The sequence below is a fragment of the Hippoglossus hippoglossus genome, chromosome 11, assembly GCF_009819705.1.
Source record: "Hippoglossus hippoglossus isolate fHipHip1 chromosome 11, fHipHip1.pri, whole genome shotgun sequence".
Taxonomy (NCBI): Eukaryota; Metazoa; Chordata; class Actinopteri; order Pleuronectiformes; family Pleuronectidae; genus Hippoglossus; species Hippoglossus hippoglossus.
In genome coordinates, this window is record NC_047161.1 from 9,692,129 (window position 1) to 9,703,524 (window position 11,396).

The window sequence follows — 11,396 nt, forward strand, 5'->3', positions numbered from 1 at the left end:
ATTTAATAATAATGATGATACATTTTATTTGTGTCATGCTTAAAGGATGTCAAAGACTAACAGCGACGAGGAAGCTGTTCTGAAGAGGTTGTTGCTGGAACTACTGACAGGATGATGTCATGGGTTTCAAGTTACACACATATGTGTACTGAGAACTGCACTTTTAGTGATTACATCACCAAGGTAATGTACTTTACACCCATGATACCAGACCACAGGACTGGAACTGGTATGTACCATGTGAACTGGTATGTACCATGTGAACTGGTATGTACCATGTGAACTGGTCTGTGTGGAACGTCCCATTGTTGTGTTACACATGTAAACGTGACTGCGCGTGTTACTCTGACATGTCACCGTTATTCAAGAAAACACAGAGTCATTACTTAAATAAATTGCGTCATGTGACCTCCGGAGGTTCCCACACGTCACGTGGCCTGGTCGTGCGGTGACGTCAGAGGCTCCATCGTCTCATTCGTCCCCGCTTCGCTCGCGTTCAGATCGGCCGGAGGAGGAGGAGACGGTGTGTGACGACAGCTACTCTCCAATAAACACATTCAAGGTGAGAGTGTTGAAGTTTACACAGAATATACCGGGGATGTGTGTGTTTTTATTCTGTGGAAAACTGTTGTTATTACCGCGTTGGATATGCTAGCAGCGCGGACAACTAGCGCTAACTAGGTTAGCCGCTGACATCCAGCATCTGCCTGTCTCCAGCCGTCACCTCACGTGAGCGGGACAGAAAGCGATGAGATAACAGTGACACTACTCAATGTGTAAACATGTCAGTAAACGAGTGCGGCTCTGAGAGGAGATGGCAGCTGGGTGAACGTGGGGGCGCGGCGAGTGCTGCTCGGCGTCCTAAATAAAACCCACTGAGCGGAGTGGACGCATCATGGCGAGCCAGCGCGCTGCTTCTGGACATCCAGCGCCCGATCGATGTCGGGTTGATTCATGTTCTGCAGCAATGGCGGTGATGTTTGTGAGTTTGATGGAGCGGATCGCATGTGCCCCCTGTCCCGCGGAGGCCTAGAGATGGAGCTGCCCGCGCCCGCTGCAGGTCCAGCATGACAGCGGGGCTCAGTGTTTATAACGGGATCGAGTTTCTGTTTTGGTTTCATGTCCCGCACAAGCAACGAATATGGCTCCTGTCATGTAGGCCCGGATTGCTTTCTTATCCCCAGTGTGATCCATGTGTAATGATAATTAATGTTTAATAAATGATACATGCAGCAGTTGTAGTCATTGATTTGCAATATTGTTTAACAAGGGCCCTTGCTTGTGGCCCTCAGATATTAAAGGGATACTCACCATGCTGTGGATGATATGTCTCTGGTCTTTGCCTGATGGTTGAAAAAGTGTTATTGACTCAAAGTTAGGCTTTGATGATTTAACTACAATTTGAAAGGCACTCAGTAGAGCATATAACTCCGCCAAGGCCCAACAGTCCCCTTACGACCACATTTAAACTCGCTAGGTCTGGATTTTTATTTGGATCCGCACCAAATTACACACACTCATAAATATCAGTCCCCTGCACAAGCCTTATTGTTCGTTATAATTCATGGGATTATTTTCTGAGGAGAAATTAACGAAAAAAAGTTGAAAGACACCCTATATTACAACTAAAGAACGAGAACTAAAGTAAGTTTTTAAAAAAACTAAAAACAGATCCACCCCCTGATTTGAACACGCGCTAAAATTGATTTGGTTCTTCCGTGACCCAGACCACATCCTTCCACCAAGTTTCATGGTAAATCGTTCAGTAGTTTTTTGTGAAATTCTTCTCACCAACAAACAAACACTGATTGGCAGAGGTAACAATAAATATCACAATATGATTTTTATCAATAGGAATATAACAAAAGTTCAATTGATATACATATATATCAATATGTTGCTTATGCATTTATCATGATACATATTTAACATTGTTTGGTATTTAAATTCTTATCTTGATAACATTCTTGGCTGTATCTTCCAGTCTACTCAAATAAAAAATCAGCAAATTCCTAAATGGATCAGACACAGTCAGTCAGCCTCTAAGACCAGAAAGGAAAACATTTTAGCCTTTATCAACTATCTATTTACTGTTTGTATGTGTTAATGCTGGCGTGGTGTAAGGCCATCCCCACGAATAATCCACACATCCCCAAATATAAACTGTCTTCACTAGTCCAGAACTGTCCTTTGTTGTTTATAGTCCAGATCCACTATTTTCTTTACTAACTCTTCCCTAAATGGTTCCTATTTACAGGTCGAAAGGGTAGTTGGTTAAGTTCTCTTTTTTATAACATGTGTTGAGTGAAGCTAAGGCCAGATACCCAAGCATGTCTTGTATTCTCTCAGACAAACAGCCTCTGTGTTTCTCCTAACAGCTCCCAGCCGGAGCAGATTAGTTTTATCTCCTTATAATATAGTTATAAAAGTCCAGGATTTCCCCTGAAAATGGAATCAACTGTGTGTGAGTGTGTGAAGTGAGAAGGCTGACACTAACCATACAGTGAAGATGAGCTATTTTGCCAACATCTTGCCAACTGCTTTGACATAGGGATTACGCGATTTCAGCTCTAAGCTCATGATCAAATAGATTTGTTAGAGCTATGGCTTCGCTACGGCAGTATATTGTTGTCACATGGGAGGAGAGAAGGACGCACAGAATAACAATGAGAAGTCACTGTATCTAAATGTGTTTTTTCCTCATATCATTCACTGTGGCAGCAGTGTTTTTGTCGTACTTTACACAAAGTGCAGCCATCTGTCACAAGGTGAGGCAGCTGCAGGGTTGACACAGCCAGAGATGCTGCTGACACGGTGTGTGGCATGATGACAATATCTAGCCAGGTTGCTGCATTGGAGTGTAGATAGGCTGACAGCCACACAGCGAAGGATTTTATCTGCCTGGTGGTCGAATTTAAATCAAGACACAAGATTTTATTATTATCCTCTAAGTGCTTTATGGAGTTTGGATTTATATTATTGGTTCTGTGTTTACTGCAGTGTGTGTGTGTGTGTGTGTGTGTGTGTGTGTGTGTGTGTGTGTGTGTGTGTGTGTGTGTGTGTGTGTGTGTGTGTGTGTGTGTGTGTGTGTGTGTGTGTGTGTATGTGTGTGTGTGTGTGACAGAGAAGCAACCTTGGGAAACAGTTCTCCCTACAGGTTGCAAAACTGTGTTGCTTTTCCCCACTGAGTCTTTCATCATGTGACTGTGAAACAGCATTTTTGATGATGCCACTCTGTGATGCTGCTGCTTTTAGAAAGAGTTAAAAACTCAATCTTTGAAACAAGTGGGATTCTTCATACATCCTCCATCAAAGAACACAACTTATCACTGCTGATTGTTTTGGCGCCACATATTGTGACATGTTGACCTCTGTGTAGGCCCCTCTGTATTGTGTGGTTGTTTTGTCACCGTTTCCTGGTGTTGTTCAGGCATGCACATAGCATGTTGGTATTGTGCTAGCCTAATTGTGTTAACGTGGCTCTCTGGCGAGCCCACTGAATCCCTCCCTTTAACCTAATCCCCCCAGTGATAGCTATCAGCAGAAGCCAGAGATAGTGTCACTTTCTTTATCCACAGTGTCGGGGAATCTCCCAAGAGGATTTGAAATCTCCCACGTATTGCTTGTAAAGCTGTACAAACAGTCTCACAGCTTATCAGACATGGAAGTGAAACTATTGTGGTGGTGGAATTGACCCTGTGCACTTGAGAAATGAATGGTTGGCAGAGAGGACAGTAACTTGTAATGCCTTTCACTGATGTGCCTGAGCCTTTTTTACTTTTACTTTTATTTCAGCCTCTGGTTTCATTAAACCAGCTTCCTTCTTTAGTGCTTACAGCTACATGGATCAGTGACATCATCATATAAACTGTGTTGAAAATATCAATATCAAAATAATCGACTATGTTCGATCATTGATTACATTTAAAACGTGTTGCTTTTGTTTGTATTTTCTTATCACTAATTGACCATCATTGTGATCTGCAGTCATTGTTGTGTAAAACAAACACTTTGATGTGATCACCTTGGGCTTAAGGCCAGACAATTATCAAATCATGAAAAACACAAAAATATTTGTTTCAGATATAGAGAAGTTTATTTCTTTTGTGTGTGTGATAGCAATTCGTGTGGTTTCAGCCCAGTTGACCAGGCCTAACATGAATGGCAGATTCTTTCAACTCCTGATTTACTGTTTTAAATGCTTTACATGGACATTGGACAGGGAGTGGATCACATGCTTCGACGTTGCATATCACATTATCTGTTAAGGACGCTTGAGTTCACTTTTGTTCACTTTACAGACGTCTTGACAGACACAAGCAAATAAAAAGCCTTTCGAACAACCCCCCTCGCTTACACAACCACTGTTGCTGTCCGGAAAGCCGGGAGGGATTTGACTCATCCAGACAATTGTTGTAATCTGTTATGATCTTAATGGAGACTGTCATTATCAAGTAGAGCCAGCGCGCGCCATGTTTGTCTGCAGTCTCTTCCTGCACTGTCCCCGTGATTAACAGTCAGGGATCATGAGGACACATGCTGGTATGTGACGTGTGTTGCATAATGCTCACCATGTGTAATTCAGTGTGGGAGGAGAGGGCTAGAGTTTAATATGACAAGCAGTGGCAGTGGCAGTGTCTGGAAAGAAGCATTTTGAGGACTGAGTGTGTTTGCATGTTAGCAGCAGAAGAGTCAGTCCGATGCCCACTCCAGCTCTTCTCTTGAAGTCAGCAATTAGGGGAATAGTGTCTGGCTGCCTTCCTGCTCAACTTGTTTTCCTCTGGGGACTGGACTAACCCTTTCTATGAAACCCGCCCGGAAGTTTCGAAAACGCGAAACAACCTTCTGAGTCTGACATCTGTTGCGGAGAGGTTTCTGTTTACTTTTGCATTCTGTGATTAGCTGCATCGTTAGCATGACATAGATTGTAATGAAAATAGCACAGAAACCTGTTAACCTGGGTTATACTAGGGCCTAGTGTGGGGAGGGACACTGCGGTAATGGCCAGTATGTCAGGTCTGTTCCTGAAACAAAGCAGATTAATAATACATTTGGTTACCAAGACACCACCTGCGTCCATGGTAACACTGTCCGCACTGGTCCGTTTGTCTCCTCGTTTCTCTCGCACCATCCGTCCCGGCTCCATGTTTCTTTCCAGCTAAGTGCATGTCTTCATAGTGGTTTTATAGTGGTGTGAATGTCTCCTGTGATTTCTTGTTTTGGTTTCTACTGACATCAGGTTAATTCATAATAATGTTATTGTCATATAAATTTGAGAATGACACAGGAGGAGTCACCTAAAACCTTCAGGGGCTGATTCATTGAAGCTCCCAAATACATCCTCGCCTTGCTGAGGAAAATAGACATCGGAGCTGAAATGATTAATCAATGAATCTTAAATTAATCAGCAGAAAATCAATTGGCAGTTTGGTTGATCATCAGCTGTTAACGCAAGTTTGTAAAAGCCAAATTTAAGGCCTAATATCTACATAGTTTAAATGATTGATAGAATATATTAGCAAATTAATTGATAATTGAAGATGCAGCCCTGTGACAATAATTACATTTATCTGGTTAAGCCTTAGGAAAATTGTGCATACCTAGTGTGAACCATCAGGCATGGCCACACAAATATAGTGTAAATGCACTAAAAATGTCTGCCAGTGACACATTTAGCTCATTTCCTCATTCTCAGTTGTTGTAATTAAGAAATGTGCCTCTCTCACATGATAGATGTCACAGCTCCATGATGCTTATCAAAACAACTCTTTCATAATCATTAATTTTATCAGCGCATTCTATTATTTCCTAATCACAGTAATTATCATTATATTATCATTGCTCATCAACAAAAGATCTCACAATGATCAATTTTGTATAGTCAGTTAGTAATAATCTTTACTTGCATTTCCATTAGCTTATAAAATCATTGCCTAAATTAAACCTCTCGTTTTATTCTACTCTCTGCTGCCACTTCCCGATCCACCTGTAAGGTCTTCAACGCTTGGATTACAGCTTGTTGCTCATCATCCCCTGAGGGCCTGGTCTCCTCTCTCTCTATCACTGGTGTTGTAGTGGCTATTTGTCCAAAAGATGTTTCAGTCAAAAATAAACGTTGGCTCTCCTGGTTCATTGTTTGATGTGTCGGTGAAAGCTTGCCTTTCATAACGTGCACTGAAGAATGCACTTTGTCAGCTTGGCCTAGATGTTGTGCTGTCCTTTCCTTTCTCTACTTCCCTCTTGGACTATGCATCAATGCTATATATGCAGATACAAATCCCCTTACCTGTTAAATGTTTGTTTATTGTGGACGTTGCTTTTTAAGAATAATTCTATTTCTCTTGTTTTCACAGATTTTTCTTACTGCAGAGTGAGCCTTACCCCACACCATGTCCAAGGACAAGGACAAGAGTGGATACCCTGGTATGGGTGAGACCAACCCTCTTCATAACAATGTCTACGGACCCCCTCAGCCAGCTTTCGGCACGCCCCCTCCCAACTACAGCCAGGCCCCAGGGGGACCTTACCCACCAGCAGCTGGCTACGGGCAGCCAGGCTTTGTTCAGGCAGGCCCAGGTTTTGCCCCAGGTCCTTACCCTCAGATGCCTTATCCTCAGATGCCCTACCCACAGGGACCCTACCCTGATGGGCCTTACCAGCAAGGACCCCCACAGCCAGGTTTTACCGGAGACCCCACTGGTGAGTAGTTAAACTAAAGGTTTGAGGCATCGATGAGTAGAATTTTACCATATAAGGTCAACCTATTTTTGTTATTTGATACATGAATACGCCACAGAAGTCATAAAGTGTGTCGTGGCCAAATTGTGTTTTATTTTTTAACCTCTAATTGTTGTCATGTTACTGTTCACCAGTACCTGCTGGCAGCCCTGGTTACCATGGTGATGGGCCTCCATCTTACTACGACAACGAGGACTTCACCAACTCTGGCTTTGAAGATAAGACCATCCGACAGGCCTTCATCAGAAAGGTAGGTCCTTTACCTTCCTTTTTCTTGGAGATCAAATGGATCAAATATAAGAATAAATATCATATGTGATGTGATGTTACTACAAAATACCAACAAAATATACTTTCCATCTCTAAAATGCGCCTAATCTCTTTTTCCCTTCAGGTCTTCCTGGTTCTCACAGTGCAGCTGATGGTCACTTTTTCTTTTGTTGCCGTGTTCACCTTTGTCGATGAAGCCAAGACCTTTGTGCGACATAATCCGTGGACATACTATGTGTCCTACGCAATCTTCTTCGTGTCACTAATCGTCCTCAGTTGCTGTGGAGAATTCCGCCGCAAGCACCCCTGGAACTTGGTTGCACTGGTAAGAACTTCACACCATTCCAGCAGGGGGCAGTAAAGGAGAAGACTATACTAACAATAACACTCTCTCCAATTCCTGCTGATTTCCTCTTCAGCATAAATACTCATTAAGGCCCGGATTTAGGGGTTGGCTCACATGTACTCCGCTATCTTCTGTAAATTGAACTCTATATGCAGCTGCAGATTTTTAAGAGTGGTGAATGAAATAAAGTACTGGAGAACTCGAATAATTACAAACGTTCAGAGCTCTAAGCCCCACCCCTAAACTTCTTGTATTTTTTGAGCAGGACATTTTTGGAGATGGTAAAAAACATTTCCCCTTGAATTTACTTAAGGCTGTGGTCCCTGTGGACCTTCCAATGGTTTCTAGTTCCTGGGTATTGCTCCTGCAGTTGAAAACCATTTTATCTAAGTGAGATTGGGAGCTCTCAGTTTTAAACACATATTTGTAACTTTTCTGGTAAACACTGGAGTAAAAAAGTGTAATCTTCATACTCAAATAATATCATATTATAATAATTATAATCATAAGAACTATTTTCTGATCCAGTATACTCTGGCACATAATCTCACACATTGAAAGTGTATCATGAGTCGTGTTCATTTGCATACCTTCCTGTGTCCTGCAGTCCATCCTGACCCTGAGCCTCTCCTACATGGTGGGTATGATCGCCAGCTTCTACGACACAGAGACCGTCATCATGGCTGTGGGCATCACTGCAGTGGTCTGCTTTACTGTGGTCCTGTTCTCGCTACAGGTCAGTACACACAGACTGCCGCTGGAATAAATTTATTTTAAATGTCTACACTGGCACAAACAAACATCACGGTCTGGTTCTTCGTCACTTGAGTTGAACGGGAAGCAGAAGTGAGGAATCCTTCTGATTAGTTATTCACAGTGATATGCTCAGACCAGTCATTCCACTCACAAGTACTCAAACCACTAGCTTAGAATCTTATGAATTATTAAGGCTGCATTTGAAGAACATTTCTTTTGGTAATCCAGATCTGTGTGTCTCTTATTTATTTTATCATAGCTCATATTTTACAATACCGTACTTTCCTTGGTCTTTTCTGAGCACATTTTCCTCTGTTGTTCTTTCCCACAGAGCAAGTATGACTTCACTTCCTGTCGGGGTGTGCTGTTTGTGTGCCTGATCGTGCTGTTGCTCTTCTCCATCCTCTGCATCTTCATCCGCCACAGGATCCTGCACATCGTCTATGCCTCACTGGGGGCTCTGCTCTTCACCTGCGTACGTATCACACTTATAATGTGTCATCAGTTTGGAGAAGTTTAATCTGCTCAATAAGGGATAATAACATCGACAGAATGTTAGAAGAGTAAAGCAGAAAGCGACAATCAGCTACTTTTTAGCTACTTTCCATTGAAAGTATCTGTTAAAGGCTGTTCAACAATAGTTTAAAAAAACATCCTCTATTTTATACAGTGACCATACACAGTCCAGTCATATGCTGGGTTTTAGCCTAGTTCTCTTATACTACTGCAGTACCCGTTCAAAATGTGCCTGTCTTTGTTAATGCTGTTCTGTGCCACTCTAATAGTGTCTGGATGACGGTGCAGAAACTGTTGTTGCAGTTGTGATGTCTTTCTTAAAACCTTGGCACTTCCACGCTGTAGATTCTCTGGGTGCTGGACTGCCCTCTCGTGCTAGCTCTGTCCTTTTCTCCATGCCATTTAACAAGTAGAAAAGCAACGTCTAAAGCATTCTTAAGAATCGCTTTAGCATTTTTCCACGCAGTATGCATACTATTGATATGTGCGACAATATTATCTTGAATAACACTGTATAATGAGGGTCCTTTGGTCATGTCGCTTTTGACCGTATTATGGCCATATACATGGATATATTTGGTAGATGTTACTATAGCTATATATATGTAACTATATCTAAAATAATTGCAGATATATAGAACTTTTATGTCCCTCATTTTAGATCTAAGGTTTTCTAAACCTTTTGAAATGACTCCATCCTTCTTCCTCTCTGCAGTTTTTGGCTGTTGACACTCAGCTTCTCCTGGGCAACAAGAAGCTGGCCCTGAGTCCAGAGGAGTACATCTTTGCTGCCCTCAACCTCTACACTGACATCATCAACATCTTCCTCTACATCCTGGCTATCGTGGGACGCTCCCGTGAATGAGGCCGCACCTCATTCACGGGAAAGAAGAGAAAAAAAAGCAGGGCGACAGAGAGCACCTCCCCATTATTGTGAAATGTCTTTAACATGCCCTTTTATCTCTGACTCCTTTTACTTTTCCCCCATTTGACTCCTAATTTTCCTCATACACTCACTCCTTTTGAAAGAGGTAGTAGGGCTGTGGAGGAGATGCAGCTGGTCATAAAAGGCAGATGAGCGGGACGCTATTTATCAAATTGCCGTTGATGACAGAATGCGATGATCTGTCTTTTCCTCAAGTTAGATATCACTGCTTGCTCCAACTAACTGCTTTCACTAACACAACATAGTGTCTATGTTAGTCCCACCCAACCCCTTCACCACAGTAGAATACTTGTTATCCTGTGAGTGCTCGGCATTAAACAGAGATAAAACAGGGTGGGGAACGAGTGGGGAAGGCGTCTGTAACCTTCAATACTGATGCAAAATGTTTTTGCCTGAAGAGTGGAAATTAGTGCTAGAAATACCTCTTCATTCAATCTGTCTGTTTCCCCAAAAGTATCTCTCCCTTTTCGAACTGCTGGTGTAAAGTAACTGCATGGCAACACTGGAAACACAACATTCCTCTGGTCTGGTTCTCTAACCAGACCAGAGGAATATCTCTAGCTTGCTTTTCACGGCTGTAAATAGTTGCGTGTATTACTGTATGTGATGCCACTCTGCCCCCGCCACTAAAAGGCATTCTGGGGCGATTCATATGGATGTGCTGCTTTTTGGGAAACGTGTGCTCCGATCTCAGAACTTTGCTGACCCATTATAGTCACTTAAAACTTTACAATGGCATAAGAATGAAGATCGGTGTTGGATGTATCCGACAAACATGGACATAGATTAACATTCAGGAAGTAAATTCTCTTACTATCTTTTAAAAAAGAAGGAAAATTCCACTTTCGAAGCTGTTCACTTATCTTTTTTTTCTTTTCTTTACTGTTCTCACAAACTCCCTCTTGTCTGTTCATCAGTGTGAAGTGACATTTTAGTGTTGTATTTATTTTTTTTCTCCTAGCAAATGTGAAATATTGAAGTGCTGGAATTTCTGGCCACTTTTATACCAAGCTAATCCAGGTTTTCAGCGCTTCTGATATTCTAAAACAGCTAATATGAAGTCAATGGACACCGAACTTGTAGGAAATGGGACTTATATCTTTTCTATTTATTAAGCTTGATATAGATGGCAGGGTTGCTTTGAAGTTGCTATAAGTAGTGTCAAGGAAAAATAAAACACTAAAATGTGACTGTGTTTTAGTTTATTGGGAGACCATAGCATTCTGGTTGCATAACATACAAAGTGCAGCAGGCTAAAGGAATCAATATGCACTGGAAGCCAAACGACTCCTACACACAAACACACACAACTTGAATGATATATTTAACATGAAGATTTTTAATTCTGTAACTTCTGTTTTGAATTCTCACCAATTGCATGACTCTTTCCTCCCGTTTGCATGTGCTGATGATGCACACTGTACAGGTATTACAGAGACACTGTTGTTTGACAGCCCTGTTAGACTTTTCTGTTTTTTTAATCTTGTGTTTGTATCTAACTAAATGGTATGTGTGTATATACAACCCCTTAGTGAATTGATGTGTATAGATAAAAGTAAGTTTTGGGCTTTGTAGGTCTGTTTGCATTGTATATTTGCATTAAATCCAAATGGAACCACATTCCTCAACACAGCTATTGGGCTTTCATCAAAGCAGATGCAATGTAAAGGTGGTAACTTTGTGTTGGTGAACAGGAACGTGCACATCAGATAAAGGACATATAACATCCAGAGCTCTTTTGAGGGCTGTGCTTTTGATGGTTATTATTAGAAGACTTAATCAGAGCATCTATGAATTGGAAAAAATATATATTTAGTTGATTCA

At 41.7% G+C, this 11,396-nt stretch overlaps 1 protein-coding gene across 2 annotated transcripts; it reads left to right on the forward strand.

The window, feature by feature from the left end:
- The first annotated feature begins 421 nt into the window (after positions 1-421).
- grinaa (glutamate receptor, ionotropic, N-methyl D-aspartate-associated protein 1a (glutamate binding)) lies at positions 422-11,192 on the forward strand. 2 transcript variants are annotated; one of them, XM_034599250.1, is made up of 7 exons: positions 422-562; positions 6,370-6,699; positions 6,873-6,988; positions 7,133-7,333; positions 7,962-8,090; positions 8,442-8,585; positions 9,342-11,192. In XM_034599250.1, exons 2-7 carry the CDS (start codon positions 6,390-6,392, stop codon positions 9,489-9,491), a joined length of 1,050 nt encoding a protein of 349 aa, XP_034455141.1. In that variant the 5' UTR covers positions 422-562; positions 6,370-6,389; the 3' UTR covers positions 9,492-11,192. The 2 variants fall into 2 exon arrangements, with proteins under 2 accessions (XP_034455141.1, XP_034455142.1); XM_034599251.1 differs by having other exon boundaries at positions 427-562; positions 6,354-6,699.
- Positions 11,193-11,396: the final 204 nt, after the last annotated feature.

Coding starts and splice junctions, on each gene's coding strand:
- grinaa (XM_034599250.1), top strand. CDS start 6,390: ATGTCCAAGGACAAGGACAAGAGTGGATACCCTGGTATGGGTGAGACC. Junction 6,700..6,872: donor TTTTACCGGAGACCCCACTG/GTGAGTAGTTAA, acceptor ACTGTTCACCAG/TACCTGCTGGCAGCCCTGGT. Junction 6,989..7,132: donor GACAGGCCTTCATCAGAAAG/GTAGGTCCTTTA, acceptor TTTTCCCTTCAG/GTCTTCCTGGTTCTCACAGT.